At 53.0% G+C, this 22670-nt stretch overlaps 2 protein-coding genes across 2 annotated transcripts in view; one reads left to right on the forward strand and one right to left on the reverse strand.

The window, feature by feature from the left end:
• The first annotated feature begins 355 nt into the window (after positions 1-355).
• Positions 356-2988, forward strand: ENHO (energy homeostasis associated). The gene is made up of 2 exons (XM_052778867.1): positions 356-650; positions 1224-2988. Exon 2 carries the CDS (start codon positions 1535-1537, stop codon positions 1718-1720), a length of 186 nt encoding a protein of 61 aa, XP_052634827.1. The 5' UTR covers positions 356-650; positions 1224-1534; the 3' UTR covers positions 1721-2988.
• Positions 2989-4041: 1053 nt separating this feature from the next.
• DNAI1 (dynein axonemal intermediate chain 1) overlaps positions 4042-22670 on the reverse strand; it is a 149451-nt gene continuing 130822 nt past the window's right edge. Inside the window, exon 20 of the mRNA XM_052778818.1 lies at positions 4042-4308. Coding sequence (XP_052634778.1) covers positions 4204-4308 — 105 coding nt within the window. The 3' untranslated portion in view covers positions 4042-4203. The remainder of the gene's footprint in view (positions 4309-22670) is intronic.

Genomic DNA, 22670 nt, shown 5'->3' on the forward strand with positions numbered 1-22670 from the left:
TGTGGGGAAAGCAGCATGGGCAGAGGAGCGCAGGCAGGGCAGCAGAGGAGGGCAAGCACCGCAGCATGGGCGGGACAGGCAGGGTAGCACGGGAGGGTAGGCAGGACGGCACGGGCAGGGCAGGCAGGAGACGCCGGGCAGGGCTGTGCCGGCAGCGGCGGCAGCTGGGAAAGTACGGGCAGGGCAGCGGGGGCCGGCAGAGCGCGCGCTGCCCGCGGCGCTGCCCGCCGCTCACGTGGGCGCCGGCCGAGGGGGCGGGCCCTGAGCCCGAGCGCTCGCCCAATGGCGCACGACCGCCGGGGGGGGGGGGGGGGGCCGGCCACCAGTGGCCGGGGGCGGGGCAGAGGAGGGGCGGGGCACCGGCAGGGCCCGCCCCCTCCCGGTGCCGGCGGGAGGGAGCGGGCAGCGCGCGGGGCTGCGGCACCCACCGGGCGGGATCGCGCCCGGGGTCCGCACCGGCACCGAGCGCCGCGGCCCCGCTCCGCACCGGGAACCCGCACCCCGCACCGGGGCCCGGCGCCGGCACACCGCTCCCCGCCGGGACCCCGGGCCGGGACCCCCTCCGGTCCCGGTCCCGGTCCCGGTCCCGGCAGCGCCTCCCGCCGCCCGCCGGCGGGGTCCCGGCGGTTCCCGGGGCGGAGCGGAGGCAGGTAGGTAACGCCAGGGCCCCGCGAAGGGAGGGCGGATTCGGCAGGACCTGTTGCCGCCCGGTGCCCCGCTGAGGGCCGGGGGCTCCGCGGGTGTCCCGCTCCTCGGCGGGGCGGGGGATGAGAGGCATCGGGGACCCCCGAAACCGGGGCTCTGCCGGGCAAAAAGCACCAGGGGGGGCCACCCGCCCAGCCGCTCGCCCCGTTTTGGGGTGCGGGACCTGGCAGCGGGGTGTGGGCGGCAGGAGCAGCAGGTGGAGGGTGGAGAGGGGACAAGAGCCGGGCCAAAGCCCCCCGGAGTCACCCGAGGGTGCCCCGGGGAGGGGGGTTTGGGCCGGGCTGAGGCGATGGGTCTCCCACTGGGGACACCTCCAGGTTGGTGGCACTGGCAGCGAACAGGGGGGACAGCCGGGGTGTGGGGTGCTGGAAAGGTCCCCCCAAACAGCAGCTGACCTGGGAGCTGCTGCAGCCTCCAGACCCCCTGGGGTCGCTGCCTGCTGGCAACCCCGCAGCCCGCCCGGAGGGGCTCGGGCAGCTCGTCCCCTCTGGTGATGACGGTGACTTTCTCCCTTCCAGGTGGAGGAGGGAGGAGAGGGGTCCCCGTGTCCCCCCTGCTCTGCCGGAGGAGGGGAAGCCGGGAGAAAGCTCTGATCAATCCTTCCCAGCAGAGCGGTGAAGCTCAGGACACAGCTGTGAGCGGCCAAACTGCGACAGGGCCGTCCCGCTGCCTGGCTTGGCCCCATCCCCATCCCACTGCCAGCACCCCCACCGTCCCTTTTGTCCCCTGCCAATGCCGGCAGGTGAAGGCTGCGCACTCAATCGCTGCGCTGGCATCCCAAGCGTGGGGCCGAGGTGCGGGACCCGCTTTTTCCCACGGGACAGTGGCGATGGGGGCTGCTCTCTCCACCGGTGCGGTCGTGGCAATTTCTTTTAACTGCGTCATTGCGTTGCTTATCCTCATCCTCTTCCTCATCCTCTGCAAGGCCTGCAGGACCCCCTCGTGCCCCAAGAAGAGCCCGGCTTCTGATGTGGATGAGGCAAGGAACGAAGAGAAGTACCTACTGCAGCCCTGAGCTGCCTGGGGACTTGGGTACCAGGCTGTGCTGAAGGAGTCGTGCCAGCCTGGATGCCTGCACTGGGACTGGGGCACTGGACTGGGCACCACGAGAGCAGAGGGGACACCGAGCTGCTCGCAGGGGCCGTGACACGGGGCACAGCCCTTCACCTGCTTGGTTTTGGTGTGTGAAGTCCCTGCGGATGCCCGCTGTCACCATGGGGATAGAGAGACAGCGGCCGCAGATGTGCTACGGGGACAATCCTGCCTGTCCCAGCAGCCAGCGAGCACAGCAGGAGCCCTGCCCACGAGTGCACCCCGTGTTCGGGGACAGCCCGTCGGCTCCTCCCTGGTGCTCATGGCCCAGGCCAGCGGCCACCACGTCGCAGACCTGAGCAGGGCCAGCTGGGGGCTCAGAGAGGGGAGGCAGCGGGGCTAGCACAGGCACCTGTGCCTGAGTGGGCCGGCTGGTCCATGGTGGGATGTGCCCGGGTGGACCCCAGCAGCCCTAGCCCCCCTGGCAGAGCAGGGTGCTGCCGGTCCGAGTGTCTTTGGGGATGACCCTGGGGTGCCATGTGCCCCCAGCCTCAGGAGGGCATTGGCACCCATCTGCCCCAGCAGCCAGTTTAACGAGCCACAGGAGGGTCTGCATGGTCTGTCCGTTCATCCCTGGTCTGTCTGTCAATCCTCTCCAGCATTATCACCAACACTGCTAGGCAAACAGCCCTCCTTGCTGGGGATGTGTCCCTGCCTGCCTTCCTGCCTGCTCCCAGCTGAGGCCAGCCGGTGGGGTTTGACCTGTCCACAGACAGCAGATGTGCCCTTGTTGACATTCCCATCCCTGCTGAGAGCAGCCTAGGATGGCTTTTTGCTGGGAGATAGGAGATATGGGGATATGAGTGTGGCTGGACAAACAGCATTGAAGGGTCTACCAGCCCCATCGCTCCCTGGGGACCACAGTGGCTCTGCGGGGAGGGATGCTGGTGGTCTGGCTTGTCCCCAAGCCTGGCAGCTGTATTCCCTCACCCTGCCTGCAAGTGCTGTGGGTTTTGGAGGGTTCTGCCCTGCCCATCCTACAGCCAAGCAATCGGCAAGGTCCATGCTGGCACAGCTGCTGCAATAAGGGGACAGAGGGGTGGGCTGTGCTGGGAGGGATGCTGGCCAGGGTCCCTGCGCAGACTTGCCAGGCCTGGCAGAGCCTGTGGTCCCTCCCCTTGTCAGGTGTAGCTAACACATCCCTTTGCAGCGTTGTTTTTACTAGACTAATAAACCAATCGTAGGACCCGAGCAGTGTCTCTGACCTCTGCCCAGCGCCTGAAAAATCTGGGGCAGGCAGGGTGTCCTGCCCATCCCGCAGGGCTGGGGAGCAGCTGCCCCAGGGCTGGTGGCCAATGTCCCTGCAAGACTGCGGGTGGTTTGCTGGGCGATGGTGACAAGCAAGGGCTCATGTCTGCATCCCTCTGTGGCTTTTAAATGCTGGGTGAGAAACCTGGCTGGGTATTTCATGCCCGCAGCATGTCTGCCTGGGCTGGGGGCATGTGTCTGTCAGCAGGGAGCACACCTCAACCCCGGTGCTAGAGGCACCCAAAGAGTTTCCAAGCTGTGGCCTTAAGTTACAGGGATGTTTGTGGGGGGCACCCACCAGCTGAGCAGATGGAGGAGACCTGCCACAGCTTCTGCCTGGTGGAACGAGCACCTCTGGTCCCCAGTCCCAGCAGCTGTGCACAAGGCTCCAGCGGTGACAGCCCGTCCCTGCTCATCAGCATGCGGCGAGGCCATCGTGGCTCCTGTTGCCACCGCAGCCACGTAGCAGCTAATCCCTCTGCTGCAAAGCGCCGGAGTGGTGGGAAGGCTCTGCAAACCCCAGTGCCCAGCCATTCCCACACCCACCAGCTGGGCAGAGGCGGCCGAGCCCCCCTGGGGAGAGCAGAGCTGTGAGCATCCCAAAGCTGGTGGCCAGCACCTGTTGTGATATGGCTGGGGTGATGGCACATCCCTCTCCCACAGCCATGGGGGGCCGGGCCAGGTCTCCAGCCACCCTCTGGCTTAGGCTGCCACCCCAAAATCCAGGGGGCCATGTGCGGCTGATCCCACAAATGGTTGTGGGTCTGCAGCTCAGCGCTCGGTCTCTCTGGCCACCACTCATGGTGGGACTGGCTGCCATCAGGCTGCAGCCCTGAGGTTTTCCTAGGGCTGGCAGGACCAGCCCTCACCTGCCCTCCACGGGGCTCTCACCCAGCGCAAGCCCAGCCAAGAGTGGGGAAAAGCTGAGGGTTGTGCGGCTCTGGGGGACCAAGCTCGGCGAGGTCTGCCTGACCCAAGACAACTGCACACTGTGGCTCTCCCAGCACCTCTGTTTATTTGTCCAGGCACAGAGGCAAAGTGTTCCCACTATGCAAAGAGTGGGTGGCTCGGTGCCCGTGGCTTGCATGCCAAGCAGCAGCCGATCAAAGCTGGGCTTGTTTGGCCGGCAGCCCCCGGCAGAGCTGTTGTTTTCCCTGCTCACTTCTCTGCCTTGCTCTCCGGCTCTCTCACCAGGTTAAGCAGCTTGTCCAGCTTTGCAATTTCCACCTCGGGGCCCTTCTTAACCTCCTGGCCTTTCTTCTCCTGTGAAGAGAGCAAATGGGGCAAAGCTGTGAGCAGGGAGGACTGCAGGGATGGGGAGGTGTCCAACACAGAGGGGGCTGCTGGGTACTGTGGCCCAGCTCCCAGCCCTCACCAGGGGCTGATCCACATCTGCCTGTCCTTGTATTTGAAGCTCAAGGTACCATGAGATGTGTAAAAGCCCCCATGGGCTGGGGCAGGGCAGTAAGGGTTTGGGTGGGGATGGGAGTGGATCTGTTGATTCACAGTGACACAAACCCTCTTCTGTCTCTCTCCTCCCAGCCCTTCTAAGCCCCGTGGGACTGGACTGCCCTCTAAGCCCCCCAGCTTTTCCCCCAGACGCCAGGGAGGTGCCAGGCATGCACAACTCCCACAGCAGCAACACTGATGCAGATGTCCAAATCTCCCCAAAACGGTCCCACCATGCCCATCCCAAGCTGGTGCTGCTGGGCAGAGGCAGCCACAGGTGTGGGGATTGGCCCTTTTGCACCCAAATGGCTTTTCCTACGAGGGCAGGTGGGTGCTGAGATCCCCTCCCCGGTAGGATGTTAGCTCCTCACTGAGGCTTTTCTGCCCTGTGCACACCCTGAGCAGCTGTGCCTCGCAGCTGTGCCAAACCTGAGGCATGCCCCAGCATGGGCAGGGAGGACAAGCCCTTCCCACAGTCCCCCAGCACCTGTCCCAACCCCCCCAGCAGCTCTCTCCCTGAATGCTAGAGCAAACCACCAGCGTCTTGGGAGAAATCACATAGCACGAGGGAACCAAGCCTGTCCAGCTCAGTCCTCACTTGCTTGGGAGCAGCAGGAGTTTCCAGGCCTGATGGGAGATGATGTCCCTGCTAAGGGTATCAGTGCCACCCAGTGCTTCCGGCAGAGTGTGTCCCCCCCCCGCTGTGGGCTGGAGCATCAGTGCGTTGCTCTCATCGGAGCTTGGGGCCTTTGGGAAAGTGATAACCGGATTTGGGCTCTCCAGGTACATATCATGGCAGAAACAGCTGCAGCAGAGGAATTTTACAGCCTGTGTTCAGCCCACCAAGCCTTCCTGCAGCTGAGCATTTACCCCACAAGGTTCCTCTAAAACAGCAGCCACCCAGTCGCTGCACCCCATCACTCAGTGCTGCCTTCTGCTCACAGCCTTCCCCTGTGCCAGCCTGCCAGCTCTCACCTTGCCTCTGGATTTGGGGGAGGTCCCTGCTCCGGGGCTGGGAAACTCCTCTGTGCCCAGCATGGCTCTGGACACCCCACAAAGCAGATGCAAAGCACAGGCGAGCGGGTGGGGTGGTACCCAGTCTGGGAGGTGGGCTTGGGAGAGGTGGCAGTGGGTCCCCAACCCTGTGGCACAGCGAGGGGGAACATCACCAACTGGGCTTGGAGGCAGCCCGCAGCCTGCTGTGCCGGATCCTCCTGGCATCCCCAAAGCACAGCCTCTGCACAGGGATGCTCTCGGAAGGCCAAGGGAGCAGCATGCAGCATCTGAGCAAGGAGACCGCCTGCTTTCTTCTCTCCCCGCTTAGAAAAGATCAATTCTCCTCCCACTGAATCAGCTCCTTTAATGGCCCTGCATGCAGCAATTATAAGCACGCGCCTTTCCTTCAGCACCAGAAAGAAACACCAGGGCACAACAAAAAGAAAGTCATAGGGCTGCAGGGATCTTGGTACGTTTCTCTAGCAAACATGGACATTGCTGAAGGTGACTACCACTGGGAAAGAAGTTCCCAGGGGATGCCCGGGCTTCTCCTTCATCCCAGCCCAGCACAACCCTGACAGAGCAGAGCTTTCCTCAGCTGCTGGAGGCATGGCTGGGGTGAAAGCAGCCCTGGGGTGGGGAACAGGGACATTTGGAAACCACTCTGCTCCCAAGAAGACAGCCCCACTCCTCGCCTGAGTGCTGGCAGGAGGCAAGGTTGTTTTTATTTACCAAGTCCATCGATTGCATGCTGGGACAGTGCTGGGTTGTATTAATGCAACTAAGTGAGCAAGGCCCTCTGTGGCTCTGGTCCGGGCGCTGGGAGCAATGTTTGCACTAATGGCCCACATCACAGCCGAGCATGTCTCTGAGTGAGAGCATTGGAACAAACACAGCTGCTCAGGGTATTTCGGGACTTAGCTATTTCTGCGGAAAAGCTGCTTTGCTGTTTGACAGAATTCAAAACACTCCCTTTGGCACCCTGCGTCGCACACAGCACCGTACAGAGGTCCTTTGGACAGGCTAAAGAGGCAACTGCTTTGCTCAGCTGGGAAAAGGAGATGCTGAAGCCATCTCCCATCAACCTACCTCCATCCCAAGCCCCTTGCTCTCCCTACTGGTAGGGTTAGGGAAGGCCCCTGACCAATGCCTCCAGGTAGTAATGCCAGGTCCATGGGCACCATGTCTGAGCCTTGCGAAGTCACCAGACACAGACAAGGCTCAGCTCCTAGTCACCGAGCTGTCCCTAAAACCTTGACTTTCACACTGGCTCAGCTCCTTTAGTGCTTCTGAGCAAGCTGCAACAAAGTCACACGCAAGCCTGTAATGAGCCGTAACTGAACCAGAGCCCTAATTTAACGCCACATAACCAGGCAAGCAGGATGACACAGGGAAGGAAAATTGTAATGTCCTTTCGGGGGCACTGGAATGGAAAGTTTCCCTTTATTCCTCCATCTGCTTTTCCCGGGGAACCTGTTCATGTGAGCTGGCCGGGCCGCTGCAGGCTGGCTGATGGCACCACCACAGCACCATGGCATCTGCTTGGATGCACACAGCAGCGTCCTACAAATCCAGGGGCTTCACCGGCATCAGGCCTCCGAGGAGCAGCCCTTCTTGGAGCAGAACTGTTGCCATTTCCCAGAGCACGTGTGATGCAGGGAAGCACCACCTCTGCACAATGGGCTCTCCCTCCCGACGGATGCCACAGACAGGTATGGAAAGGGCAGTCATGGGGCTCTGCCACCCCATGTGTAGCTGAGCCTGTCCTCCACCTGCATCCATGCCTACACTGTATCCCTGGGGCTCATCAGGAGCTGAGAGGGAGCCGGGGCAGAGCATCTCCCCCATGGAGCTGACAGATGTAGAACTGAGCTTACATGGGAGGTCTGTCCCTGAGGAGCTCATTGAGTGGGTACCGGAGCTGCTCACAGCAGTGTTTGCATTGATTTTACTGTTAACAATTCCCAGCAGGAGAGCAGGATGCTCTTGGCTGAAATGGTGATGAGGGACGTGTCAGGAAAACTCATGGCAGGGGCAGAAAGGGTGCTGCATGGGGATGGGCTCTGCCCCACTGATGGAGCATGACCCCAGGGAGGTGAGGTGAGGAGGACACCGCCTACATATCCCCATGCTGATGTGTTCATGGCTAAGTCCCCCACTGCCCTTGCCCTCCCTTTGCCTTATTACTGGCCTCTGCTCTGGCTCTCCAGGCAGGGAAACTGAGGCATGGGGCTCCTGGCCCTATAAGCAGTGGGGGCACAACTGCTGCAGGACCCTTGATGGTCCTCTCAGCTAGGTGAGTACTGAACCTGGAAGCAAAGCAGGAGGTGGAAGAGGACTGAGGTGGAGCCCCAAGGGCGAGGGCAGAGCAAGGACAAGGACAAGGATGAGGATGAGGACTGGTGGTTTGAAGACCCCAGATCCATAGCCCTGGGAGGCCCAGCGCCAGCCCTCCCCATGCTGGCACATACTGAACTCTACATCCACAATATAGGAGTCATTTAAACTGGATTCCCTGCGTCTTGGCTGATACCTTCATTCCCTAGCTGAACAGTAAACTGCCGACTTAATAAAACTCTCCCATAAAAGCCATGATGCTGACTCTTTTCAGCATCCTTTTTTTTTTTTTTTTTCCCATTGGTGGAATAATCATAAAACATCTGCTGTAAGGTTTCGATTAAACAAAGCAAAACATGTTTATGTTTTAAAGCAGTGAGGAAGTCAACCATGCTGGCATGAACATAGACTTAAAAGTCCCCATAACTTCCCTGGGAGCAGAGGGGACCCTTCTCCCTGCTGAGTCTTGGCCAAGGGGCACAGGCCTGGCTCTGCCCTGCTGTCATCATGACACTCTGATAGTCCCAGTCTCTGCCATTCCTGACAGGATGGGATTTCTAGGCACAGCCATGCTGGGACAGGATCTGGCCACTCTACAAAGCAGCCCAGTGACCTAGGACACCAGCTTCCCATGCAAAAGGGGTTTAAGCTTTTACAGACTGATTCTGAAGGGGCTGAGAAGCTCCAAGAAGCCACCAACAGGGCTGCCCCAAACTCCCATCCTTATCCTCAGAGGGAAGGGGCACACAGGCTGTCAGATCTTCAGAGGTATGTTGCTTCTGGAGAAGACCTTTTCTTGTTCCTTCTACCCTGCTCAGGGGTGGGTTAAGGTGATACCTCCAGGGTAAGCGCTCCTGCATTAGCAAAACATACCAGAAATGGGTCTGGCAAATTCAATGAATGCAAAGAAGAGAATTCAAATGCAAAGAAGAGACTTACCTGGAGCATTTCTGTTGGGAAGACCCCCAAATCCTTCATAAACACAGCAAACTTTTCCTCACCGGCTCCTTGGGCCACCAACCAAACATGCATCCATGGGGGTGTGATATGACCTGCAGCCCTGAAGCCTTCCAAAACCTATCTTGTCACGGTCCTATTGCAACCCAATGCTGCTATACAGTGGGTGAAGCTGGAGTTATGCTGAGCTGGGGATGATGTCTGTGCCAGGACCACTTCTGGGCTCTCAAGAAGCCCATTTACATACAGCAGCAACGTGCTTATCAGCCACAGAGAGCCTCGAGTCACACTCACAGCCTGATTTGACAGCGTTGCTCCTGGCCCACGGAAGGATTAACTGACAGACTGGAGCTAAGGATTTAGGCTTATTTTGCTACTGTTTGGAAATAAATGACGCAGGAAATGTTCTGCTTGTGGGGAATGAAACCAGCAGAAAAGCCCAGGGGGTGGCTGGGTCGTTCAGGCATCAGCAATCACACAGGATCATTGGCCTCAAAGATGCTCATCCCTCCAGCTTCAGCTAAAACCTGTGCTATTCAGGGCAAGCACCTCTCCTTGCTCCAGCTTACATACTTGACTCAGATCTCTGCTAGTATCTGCACCAGACCATGCCAAGGCATAGCAGGGCAGACAGGTCTCATGGCCCCAGGTGAACTGCCCTTGCTTGCTGGAAGTCACCAGTGAAGCCACTGGAACCAGCCAAGACACAGAGCTAGGACCAGCCTGTGGCTAAGCAGCACACATCTGCCAGTAAAGGCGCAGGAGCAAAGGTCAGCAATATCTGACAGGCAGGAGGTGCAAACAAAATTGGATCAGACCTGGAAGGGGCTGGGCGTATCACTGGGAATAAACCAGAGGGAATGGGGTGACACTCAGGGGAGGTGGGCAGCGGTCACCTCTATCTAAATGGCAGGTACCTGCCTGCAGCATGCCACAGGGCTGGCTGGCTTACAAATACCGACGAGAGATGAGAGACATCGTTTGATGGAATGGATGGGCTCTGCAGCAGCAGAGAGCTAATAGCAAGGTCAAACCCTCATCCATGGCCATAAGGGAGGACAGCCATCATCACAGGTCTGCATCTGCTCTGCCGGAGGCTGGCTGGGAATCCCCACCCTTGCTCTCGTCCCTCACCAAGCAAAAGATGTGCACACAGGAGGAGCCAAACCCTTCCCCGTGGGTTTCAGCAGCCTCCGGCAAAGCCGTGGAGGAGTCTGAATTTTGCTTTCATGCTGACTGGTGCCATGGTGTGATCTCTACTGACCCTCAGCAAGAAGTTCAACAAATACTAAGCAGCAAGCCTCCGAAGCACGTTGTGGCAAGTTGTGCTAACAGGATTTAATGAAGCATCAAGAGTGCCCTCTGAAAACACTTGCTAGCTGGCCTGATCCAGCTGTATACCCTGGCTGAGCACGGGAAGCTGCTAAACGGCACAGCCCATTTCACAGTGACTGCAGTACAGAGCGTGGTATCCCCAGCCCTGGGCACAGGGAAGCATGAGGAAGGTGCTGGTGGGGTGCAGGACAGGCAAGATCAGGCTCACCTAAGGGCTAAGAAAGGCTTAGCACTGGGCTCTTCTGCTTGGGCTGCCAACAAAGCAATTTGGCTTCCAGCCATGCTGAACATTCCATGTTCTTGCTAACTCCAGAGCCACAAGCAACATCTCTTACACACCACTAATTTAGGCACCTAAATATAGCCGTAAGAAGACCACATTTAGCAGCCATGCATGAAAACTTCAGTGAGCAAGGCCAAGCTGAGCACAGAAAGGGCCCATGGCGGTCCCCACAGCTCTTCTGAACTGAGCCTTACAATGACTCGTTAACTCTTTCTGAATTCATCCCAGTACCAGCTGCAGAAAGCCGCCAAAACCATTTAAAACAGTTGGTCTTCTGCCTTTTCCATATCTGACACTTATGGGTTCAAAACAGGGATGTGGTCATGATCCTCAGTTCACATACCACCAAAAAAATATCTTGAAAGTGAAGGATAAATTTTAAAGTTATCCAAAGACATTATGGTCTGAAAAAGGCCAAATGAGCAAATACCCTTAACTCTGCCCTGCACAGATGCTGTGATTAGGAAGCATCAGCAACAGGCTCTCTGCTCCTTCAGGAGGTCACACTGGGTTTTGCCAGCCCTGGGGACAATTTGGCCGCACTCTAACTGGGAGCAGTGTGTGTGTGTGCGCGCGTGCGTGCGTGTGTGAGATGGAGAACAGCTTTGCCTTCGGGCATCATTACCCTTGGTCACTGAGACAAGCCAATAGCAGCCACCTTGATCGGAGCAGCCTGGTGAAATGATAAACTCACAAGGCGCATGGAAAAGATTTTCAGTTGTATCAGTTCACGGATTTCATGCTTACTGTGCAAGACAAGTAGCCTCCCCTCACTCGCAGAGGCTTCGTAAAAGGGCTGGAGTGGAGTAAAAAGCCCAAAAGCTTTTGCTTCCAGCCCAGGGGGTCCTGGTGGTGCAAACCACTGTTGGGATAAGGACAGAGGGATGGGATGCCCTTTCCTTCACCTCCCTGGGGGACAGGCAGTGCATCCCCCACTGCCCTTAAACCCTGGATCCAGCCCTACTGGGTTCAGACTTTCTGCAGTGCAGTCGGGCTTTTCTGGATGGGATGGATTACTTCAATTAGCTCTTAGCACCACTCAGTGGGAAGCCCCGTTACCCAAAGCCTGCCCACATGCCATGTGTCATAATGGCATTGGATGGAAAGGCTGGTGGGGGCATTTGTGCTGATGTTTTAGCTGTGGGATCTCTCAGACCCAAGCAGTGGGGAGGAAGGAAGCAAGAAGCAGGTTTTAGCTGAGATTGTCCATACAAACCACCAGACAGGCAATACCTTAGCTTCTAGCTTGACTTCAAATATTGCTGCAATTCCAGTGAAACCCAGACACCAAACCTCAATGCAACCTAAACAATCCTAAAGATGCCCAGGCTTCCCTAGCTCTTGTGCCTACCACAAGAAGCCACATCTGCACCACCTCTCTTCTCGGGCTGGCAATCCTGCAGCAAGAGGTTTGAGCAAACACAGCACCCACAGGCATGTACACCAAACCCACCCAAAGGGGCAAAATCAAGGAGATGCCCTACGGTGCGCAGGGACCCTGGCAGTCTTAAGCTGCAGCCCTTGATGCCAGCTGGCAGGTAGCACCATCAGCCACCCAGCAACATTTCTTCATCACTCAGCATCTCTTTTTTTTTTTCTTACTTCAGCTTTACTTTAGCGTTTTTGCATGACAGCTCTGTAAGTTGTTATGGATTAGAGTTTAATAAAAGCAACCAAATACAGATGCAAATATGCACATCTTGCAATATTTTGGTACTGCTGTTATCTCACAGAGTGCAGCATCTCATGAGAAACCATTTGCAGTTGTATGAACAGTATATTTTTAAAAGTTGCAATTTTTCCAATATCTCTTTCTCTGGCCACCACTGTTAGTATATATGTATCCCCTGTGATCACCTTTTAACTGCCTCAAGAAAGTCCAGCTGCTTTTTCTCACTTAACATGGCACCTTCTTGAAAACTTTTGTCATGCCGATTTTTTAATACAGCTCCTAAAAATATCTGCATAGGAAATGTATTATTCTTTGCTACTAACATGAGAGCATGTGAATATACTTCACTCTGGATAAATACAAGTACACTGGAAACTGAGTTTTGCTATAAATAGAAGTGAAAATAAATGTCTTCACTCACAGATGCCCCATATTTAATAACATTAAATGCCAATGGCATGAAAGATGTATTACAACTGATACTGCTCTGTTTACTGAAAGAGCTCAGTCTGCAATCTAACGTCAAGCCACAGTGCTCTCTCCCTCTCTCCTGCTCTCCATGACTGCGCTTGAACTCAGGGACGCTCCAGAAATAGCACTAGGTATTTCAACTGCGTGAACAATTGTGTTATCTCGACAACACATTCTTGTGTGTAGGTTTAATTTAAATCACAGTGTCACCTGGAGCAAGGCTAGGAGGCGTTAGTCCACTAGTCCACCCTGTTCCATGGTGGGACCAGCTACTTTTAAATTGCTTCTGACAGATGCTTGTCCAGCACTTGACCCAGTCCTTGGGGTGCCCAGCACAATGTGCCCTGAGTGGTGGATTGTCACGCTCTGTTCCCATCACCTGCATGGCCATTCCTTTTGAAAAGCCCCAGGGACGGTGCTGCCAACCTATCTCCTGGTGATGGCTGCCAGCACGTCCCTCTCACACCCACTGAAACTCTTTCCCTAAGCCTTTTACTGCCATCTTAAAACCTCTGCCTTATAACCGCACTGCCTTCCTTACCCTGCCAGCCCAGGACCTGTTTAGGGGTGCGCATCTCTCTGCATCTCCCTGCTTCCAGCCTCTCAGCTGGCCACATTTTTCTTGCTGCTCTCCTGCTCCTCACGTCCTTCAAGCACAGTACCCCAAATTGGAGCCGAGGCCTTTGCAGTGCTAAGCAGTGCTGCAGAATCAGCTCACCCCTGTCTTGCCTGTGCTCTCCCGTACAACACCTCTGCTACGGCAGGGCACTGCTGGCAAGTGAGATTTTTTTCTGTTCACCTCCTCGTTTGATCATTCCCATCTCTTTTCCCTCTCCTCCTATTTTGCCTCTGTCCTCACCAAAGTGCATCCTGTTTACTTCAGACCGTGTCTCCCATTTGCCACAAATTAATGATTTGCACAGCTTCTCTCCACCTGCTGCACAGGAAATGGCCAGGCAAGTGATAAATGCCACACAAACACTCCCAGGCCTGGAAACCAGATACACTATTAGTCTGGACTATGTGGGACGTCATGCTAAATTGCATCAGCTACGACTGAGTTACGCTGCAGCATGCAAATCAGGGCTGAAAAGGGGCCAGAGAGAAGCTGGATGCAGGATGAGCCTGGGAAATCCTGCAGCTAGAGCTGTTGCTCTTCCCCAGGATCCAACCCTGTTACAGCAGCTGAGAAATCCCTTCCTGCCCCACAGACAGGCAAGGCTCAGCTGTAACACACCGCAGTGTTCCTTTGCCCTGGGAGCTCCTGGTTAGCAGCTTTGCTGGTGTCAAACCTCTCCTGAATCATAGGATCATAGAATCATAGAATCATAGAATCATTTCGGTTGGAAAAGACCTTCAAGATCATCAAGTCCAACCATTAACCATGCCCCCTAAACCATGCCCTGGAGTACCCTGTCCACTCGCTTTTTGAATATCTCCAGGGATGGTGACTCAACCACTTCCCTGGGCAGCCCATTCCAATGTTTGACAACCCTCTCAGTAAAAAAATTTTTCCTAATATCTAACCTAAATCTCCCTTGCCTCAACTTGAGGCCATTTCCTCTTGTCCTATCTCCAGACACCTGACTGAAGATGGGCTTGGCACAGTGCTGCTTGGTGGAGGATTCGCGTTGCCTCTTGGCAGCCTGCAGTGGTGTGGAGATTGTGATACATGCTCCCTGTTCATGTTCACAGTGACCCAATGGCATTGGACTGTCCATAAGGGTCTGAGTAAGAGCTGTACAGAGAAGAAGAGGATTCATCCTGGCCCAACTGCAAATGCAGGCCCAAGGACTGCATATCAGCCAGAAGCAGACAGGATAAAACAATGCAGGAGAAAGTCAGCAATATGCTGGGAGGCAGCTCAGGGGGTGGTCCTCTGGGGCATGGGCACCTGTGGAGCACCTTGCTTCCTTCTGGAAGATGCTGCCAGCAGTGAGCAGATCTGCTCTGACCTGATCAAAAACTGCTCTCCAGGAAGCCCAGGGCAGACCTGAATATTGGCTCCCTGGCACACAGTGATGAGGATGGTGATGGGGCTGGAGTTGGTGATGTTCCTGTCCCACCAGCAGACCCAGATTCCACATGCACCGGTGACCTGTCCCTGCCCATGTCTCACTCTGGCCCTGCCCCCCAGGAGCATGGGGTCTTCTGGGTCCTGTCTGCAGACAAAGATGAGGTGCACTCTGACGAAAAAGCAGATCTAGAGCTTGTGTTTGGGTAAGCTGTCCAGGCGAAAGGCAGTCATTTTAATGACAATCCAGTCTTAAGATGCTGATCTGGCTCCAGCCCAAGTCTTTGTACTAAGCTCCTTGACATCCTATTTAGAAAAGCATTATTAGAATCTAATTGCTTCATGCATATATTGCTGTTTTAATTATAACAGAAGCAGAAGAGAGATGCGAGGAGTAATCAATCTCTCTGATGCTAATACATATCTGAAGAAGGAACTGGCCATGGGAAAAGCCAATCCAACATCATCTGTGGAAACCAGAGGGATATATTCCTAATGATCATCCATGCTGCACAGTCACAATGTGGCTAGGGGTGGCCTCCTCAAACTGCTCCTTGCTTTGAGTCACTGACCAGGATGCTGCACCCGAATTAATTTTACATGTTCGCGGCTGTGTCTCTGTTGTACCAAAATGTGATTAGTTCAGTGCCATAGACCAGTTAAACCCATCTGCTCAGGCAGCTGCTGAAACTGATGGAGCTTCTTTGCAACAGAGTATTGCAAAATAAAGGCAGGCTGGGAAGAAAACAATGTAGAAGTCATTAAGGTCCTTAAGCTAAGCACTTCCCAAGGTAATGTCTCCATTGCTCAGCAAGTTCCACCAGTACCAAAGATAGAACAAGGTTAACAGCAGCTGACAGCTTCAGCAAGACAGTGGCCAAGCTGGCAGAAGCAACTATCTGACAACTAATTGCAGGCTTAAGGACTAGAGGGAACCTGTTAGCAGAGGTTAACTGAAGCTGATGTGCACGCCTAACACTAAGTGGACAGATCCACTACATTAAGAGAACAACAGTGGTACAAAGCCTATCACCTTACTAAGGTTGAAAGCCTCAATACAACAGCAAACACGGCCTGATCCTCACCCCGCTCTTTGTGTTGCTGGAGCTGGGACAGAGGGACATAGCTGGGGCAATGCTGCCAGATAAACAGCCAGCATTTGTCCTCGTGGGCCCTTGGAGGTTGTATCTCCTTGGTGGAGATGGCAGAGATCTTGCCACATCTGAATACCAGTTCTGGCTGCAGATTCCCCCAGAATGGTCAGATCATCATCTTGGGATGGGTCACTTCCTCCCAGGCTCTCCTGTTCCCATTCTGACCTAAGCCCACACCTGGATCCTCCTGGTATCATCCTGGTGTGAGGAGCTCCCTGAAACCCAGAGGTGTTGTCAGGCTGCGGGTCTGGGAGGAAGTAATAAAGACTGAATAAGAACCTGGTGATATTTTGAGAGTCCTCAAGATGATAACCAAAATTGTTCTTCTCCACCAGCACGAAGGAGATGCCTAAACTGACCTAGATGAATAGTGGAAGCAATTGCTTTGTAGAAATAATGTTGCCTCACCCCACTATATCCAGCTGCTTCTCCTGCAAAACAGTGAACCATGTACATCCTGTGTGTAAAGTATTGTGAGATGCAGACACCACAAATGCCAAGACATGGTGGTTTCTCCAGGCACTTTGCTGATCATGCTTTTCCCCCTCACTGCAGGGGAGTGCTCAGCATCATTTCAGAGCTGGGTGAAATGCAGCCCAGCAGGGGCTGAGCCCATTGCGCTGCCGCATGCCTGGCACTGCGCAAGTGCCTCGGCATCAAGAACAATCCTGAAAAGAGAGAATTTCACAGCTGGCAACCAAGCAGGAAACAAAAGAAAGACAGAAAGGGGCCACTTGTGCTCAGAAAATTAAATCCAAATTTAATTCCAGTAATTATACTTTCATTAACACCCTATTTGCCATAAAGATGCATAAAATCCCTAAGTGAGAGCTGCAGTTGCTCCGAAGGTGAAAAGAAGGTAACTGGGGAAATAGTGCCAGCCTCTTTCTAGCTTGTAAAATCCTTAAGAAGCCTGGATCATTGTGAGTGGTTATTGTTCGTAATTTAACTTCCCCAGCAACCATCTGTAAATGAGCTAGAAATCCAGTGAGAGCAGCAGAGAACCTGTAACAGAGCTGATTTATTCCAGTAATCCCTGATTTAACCATAGACAAATGCAATGTTTCCTATATGACCATCTGGGTCTTGGATGCTATTGTGGCAAACACAATATGAGCCAAACTTTCACCTTGCTGAAATCACACCATGTTGCAGGCATGGGATTACCCAGCGGGTTGGGCTCATTAATGTAATTCTGAGTCCCTGGACCACAGAAACTTGGGCTGGGCTCTGCACTAAAGCAGAATCAAGCACAGCTGAAACCAGCCCTGGCAGATGTTTTTGGTACTTTGAGAAAGTCTTCACTGAATTCACCTTCTTGATTTCAGTCCATCTCTCCAATGTTTCAAGGTCATGTGGAGATCTGATGCAAAGTCTTTCAAAGTCCTTGTGATCCTCCATGCCACCAGGCCCTCTGAAGACTTTATAAGTGGACTCTCTGCTAGATCATCCAAGGAATGAATGGGAAATTTGAAATGCAAGTGAGGACACCAACCAACCCCCCAAAATAAATCTGCAGACTGCTCTGAGATACCATCCCAGTTATCCCATTGATAACTGCTCTTTTGGGGTGATTTTTCAGCCTGTTACTCTTCCCACTTCTGGTGTAACCTTTGCAATGTCCTGGCTTAGCTCAGCCATGCACTTGTCACGTGGATTGTATCGAAAGGCAAGTACACAACCACAGGAGAAGGTTCCCTCAGGAGACACAGGTAAAGCCAAGGATGGCTACAGAGGCTGAGGGTGAGAACCAGACTCAACCCCTGTGTAACGCTATGGCATAAGAGTAGCTGTCACTGTAGTAAGATGCCTAAGTGCTCGATACTTCTGGTCACACAATAGATAGAGCTTCAGCAGATTTTCTCCAGAAGGCTGCAACACAGGCAGGCAGCTCCAAGCCAGAATGTGCTAATTAAGAAACACTAGGTGAGTATTAATGAAAGAAGCTTTGGGAGGTGGGAGGAAGTGAAGAGGGTGAACCCCTCTCACCTCCTGTCCCCAGTGCTATGTGATCCCACGTCCTCAGTCACTGGAAAAAAGGTAAGGAGCTTTCTAGGGAGGAAAGAAATAAGATAAGGAGATGACAGCTGTGCTGGCTCAGTGCTTCTGTTCTCTGCCCCAGTGATGAAAAACAGACTGTAAAAAGTCTTCCTTTTCAGCTAATGGATAGGAAGGTTCCAGTTTCACCTACAGAAAGAGAGGCAGAAGGTAGTTTAAGGACTGAACTGAGATGCTGATAAACCAGACTGGGTCCAGCAGAGACTACCAAGATTGTTGGGGGCTGGAGGATTTGCACTGAAGAGACGCTAAGGGTGCTCGGCTTGTTCAGCCTGGAGAAGAGATGGTTTTGGGTGACCTAACAGAAGCCTGCCAGCACCCAAGAGGAAGATATCAAGAAGACAGAGACAGCCTCTTTACAGGGGTGCACAGCAGGAGAATGAGGCACAACAGCCATAACCTGAAACAGGGAAGGATCCAATGTGACATAAGAAAGTTTTTCTCCACAGTGACAGTCAGCCACTGGAACGGGCTCCAGAGAGGCTGATCTCAGGGCTGACCCTGCTTTGAGCTGGAGGTTAAACTAGAGACCTCCCAACATCCCTTACAGTCTGAACATGCCCATGGGTCTGTGATTCCAGGACGTTCTTCACCACCAAATGTAAACTGAAGGATGAGTTTTGCAGCTGTACCCTACTCTGTTGTTGTGCTTTTATTGCAGACAGCATTTCTAAGCAAATGTTCTCTTAACCATATATTGCTCATAGTGTTGGAACTGGTGCAGAGCAATCCAGCCCTCAGTAGGGCAATTCCCAGCCCCTGGAGAATGCTGGCACACTGTAAGAGGGGACAAGCTCCCCAGCACCCTCCTCCCAGGGTATCCAAATGTTGAGCAAGCTGTACAGACCAATTTGAATGTTGGTATTAGAGGGGTAAAGAGAAGAAGAAGGTCTCCCAGTGAAAAATGACAACCAGAAAGCACTGGAGAAAACCCATGGAGAGCGGGAGCCTGAGCAGATGGCTAGAGGACCAAGGAGGAAGCTGGACTGAGGCCATGAGAGCTGGCACCATGGGGATCAGAAAGTGAGGACTGTTTCCCTGTGCTTACTGACAACTGCGAAAGCTGACATAAGAGGGGAGCTTATATGATCCCAGGCATGTGAGGCAAGTATATATTTTTCCACTAGGCTTATTTCAATGGCAGAAAAGGGATAACATTGATTTAATGTTGACCCATGCTTGCTGTTATTGTAACACCTTGTTGTCTCTGAGTGCTTACAGTTTGACTGTTTAACACATGAGCTAGTAAATAAGCTAGAATCAAGAGAATTGAAGAGTTCAGGAGCCTGTAAATCTCTTCATATACAGCTACCTGGCTTGTTCCAAGCTGTGATTACCTCTTTATAAAAGCTGTGAATCTCTCTCTATAACGCTGCCTGTCAATGCCTTATCATTTCAAGATCAAAAGCAGAAGTAGATTTAACAGATTTTAAGCCCAGAAATAACCATTACAATTCACACAGCCTCAGTCAGTAAACTCATCACAACAGTGACTCCTCTTAGAGCTAAAGCACATCTTTCAGTAAAAGACAAGGAGTTTTGACCTGAAGGAGTTTGACAGATGCAGACAAGCTAGTGCCACACTATGTGTGCTCTAGTCCTTGTTTGAATTTGGTCAGCTGCCAAATCCCATTATATCTTTCTGCTAATTTAAAGAGCCTTGCACCATTGTGAATCCCTTCCCATGCAGGTGTTTTAGGCTGAGATCAAGTTATGGCTTAATTTATTTGTGAGGTCCTAAAAAGCTCCTTGAAGTTATGTTTCCCAGACCTTAGATCAACCTTCTTGCTCTTCCAGACTTAGTTTGCATTTTTTATCAATCAATCACCTCCACTGAAGTGTCAACCCTGGATGTGTGCACTGCAGCTGGTGATGGATTTGCTTAATGCCGCTTCCAAACACAGGGCCCTGGTTTCACTCCTGCTCTGAATTATCCCAGTGGGGCAGCCAGACTTCATGTTTGGCTCAGTGTTCCAGTGTCATGCTGGAAGTTCATGCTTTCCTTTACAACCTTCAAGCCTCTTTCAGCATCTCCAGTTCCAGGATGCAGCCCCAGAGCTGTGAGGGCTGTTTGCATGGGATATATATCTACCCTGTGCCACCTTGCTTTTTTCTGTGCTCTGATGGGCATTGCTAAAACAACACCATAGTACCTAGTCATCTGGGTTGGCCTCTGAGACCATCTTGCTGCTGGCGCTATTTACTTGGCAGCAACACTCACATCTGACACTGACAGCACTACCAACAGGAGCTGCATCATGAAAATACCCTGCCGAACCTTGCCAGACTCATCTATATCAGGCAGAGACCCCTGCCTACAGTTACCTTTAAAGATCTGCTAGTCCCAGCTCCCTTTAGCTGAATCCACACAGGTTTGGTGTAGTGCTTTTTTTTTCAAACAGGATGTTTATTTTTAAGAGAAAGTCCATGTAGAACCATTCTTTCAGGCTATAAATAATATCTTGCAACAGATTTATCACAGGCCTGAGTCAAAAGGATTTGCCAAGCAAGGTTGAAAGCTCACAGACTAGTAAGTGCATAGGGAACATGGTGGTGTTTAGGAGGTCTCACTTTTATAGACAAGCAATTCTTTCTGAAGCAGGGGAAACAGCTTGATTGCAATGTTTACGTTTCCTCTAATTCAGTCAACCACACCACATAATGAGTGGCACTTCTGTAGCACGTTTTTTACTAAGCTGGAGCTTACTCACTCCCAGGGAGGAGCAGGGACAAGGTATAGTCAGTGGTTTCACTGCAGCCTGCAGAAAGCAAAAACTGTCACTGTGAAGCACTGTGAAGCATGGGTACCTTCTCTAATGAACCCCTGCCAGTGACTCCAAGCTGGGTAATGGGCAGGGACAGAGAAGAGTGGAGAAGCCAATTGCCTTGCTCTTGGGAAATGCTGTGCAGCCTGTGATCACAACTGTTAGGACTATTTCAGAGATAAGGGAACGGAGAGCTGGAGCTTTCTCTGCCAAGCCCTCTCTCTTTCTCCCTTTGCAGGTAGCCAATGGTGGCGTCCCATTTTCTTGTTGCTTTTCTGAGTTACAGCTCAGACTAACCTTGACTCAAAATGAAGATCTGACTGATTGCAGAAGACCTTGCCTACAGCACCAGCCTCTGAAAAATCGTGCCTGGCAGCACATCCCTGTATCCCTGGCTATGGGCAGGGTACAAACACCCTGAAGAATGAAATTTCCCTACATAGGGAAGCGGCAAGAAACTTGGAGTTTCCTCTGCCACTGCAGAAGGGATGACAGATGCCTCTGCAAGTCTTTGTTCCCTACAGCCACCCCAGGATTTCCATCCTCAGGAACTGCACTTCAGGCCTGAGCTACCCCAGGCTCTCCCCATTGCAGGAATAGGACACAAACACCTCTCCTTCACGGGTGCTTTATGCTGGGAAACCTGTGAGGCTGGGCTGAGTGAGATGGCACCTCCACAGCCCTGCCTCTGGCCTTGTGGCAGAGGATGAGCAGAGATTTCTCAGGCTGGGCTTCCCTTTTCCTCCTGCAGCCGGAGTTTCCCAGACCCCAGTGTTTTTATAGCACAGCTTTTCTTCGTGAACAAGCAGATGTAATTGAAACCCAATCCATCAGGCTTTTGCTCTGTTCTATTACAAACTCTAACCATGCAGCAAAGCCTGGCATGTTTTTTTTTTTTAATGACACAAAGGACACTAAATTATTAATTTCCTGCACTCCCACTGGATGTTCTTCAGTTGCCCACCCAGATAAAAATTGCGTTCCTTTTCCTGACTTAGCAGGTTCCCTCAGTGCAGATCAAAGCAGGAGGCCTAATCCTGGAGAGGGATGAGCATCCTCCAGTCTTACAGCTGCATTTGCAAAAGTGGTTTCTGGTCATTCTGGTTTCAGTGCCTGACTTCTGACAGCAAGTCAATATAATCATCAGAAAGTCAGAGGAGGCAAACAAGTAAGAAAGCAGACACTGAGCAGTGCTCATGACTACACTCCCTCTGCGCTCCTGGAAAGGCACCTTTCCCGTTCCCTGCAATCTCCAGTCCTCAGGATATCACAGCCAGTACCAGCAACCAAAAGGGGAGATGTCTGCTCTGGCTGAGCAGAGCATGGGTTAATGTGTACCCAGACAGCACAGGCTGGCAGGGAGATGCAATGCCTTTTATTAGTTCAACTAATATATATATATATATATGGAGAATAAAAGACAAGCTTTAGGGCACATGCGCTTCTCTTTTCTTCCCAGGTATATTGGTTTGCCTAATAAAGGGTGTTATCTGTGCCCACATGCTTTGCCTTGCTTATGGTGTTTGAGACCATCCTGGCCACAACAGCGCCAGCCCCTTGGAAAGTGTCGTGGTTTAACCCCAGCCAGCAACTAAACACCACGCAGCCGCTCACTCACTCCCCCCCACCCAGTGGGATGGGGGAGAAAATCGGGAAAAGAAGCAAAACCCGTGGGTTGAGATAAGAACGGTTTAATAGAACAGAAAAGAAGAAACTAATAATGATAATGATAACACTAATAAAATGACAACAGCAATAATGAAAGGATTGGAATGTACAAATGATGCGCAGTGCAATTGCTCACCACCCGCCGATCGACACCCAGCCAGTCCCCCGAGCGGCGAATCCCTGCCCCCCCACTTCCCCGTTCCTATACTGGATGGGACGTCCCATGGTATGGAATACCCCGCTGGCCAGTTTGGGTTAGGTGCCCTGGCTGTGTCCTGTGCCAACTTCTTGTGCCCCTCCAGCTTTCTCACTGGCTGGGCATGAGAAGCTGAAAAATCCTTGACATTAGTCTAAACACTACTGAGCAACAACTGAAAACATCAGTGTTATCAACATTCTTCGCTCTGAACTCAAAACATAGCACTGTACCAGCTACTAGGAAGACAGTTAACTCTATCCTAGCTGA

This window comes from Harpia harpyja, chromosome Z (assembly GCF_026419915.1).
Source record: "Harpia harpyja isolate bHarHar1 chromosome Z, bHarHar1 primary haplotype, whole genome shotgun sequence".
Taxonomy (NCBI): Eukaryota; Metazoa; Chordata; class Aves; order Accipitriformes; family Accipitridae; genus Harpia; species Harpia harpyja.

What these genes read in the sequence shown, in the direction of transcription:
- ENHO (XM_052778867.1), top strand. Translation starts at nt 1,535, where the DNA reads ATGGGGGCTGCTCTCTCCACCGGTGCGGTCGTGGCAATTTCTTTTAAC.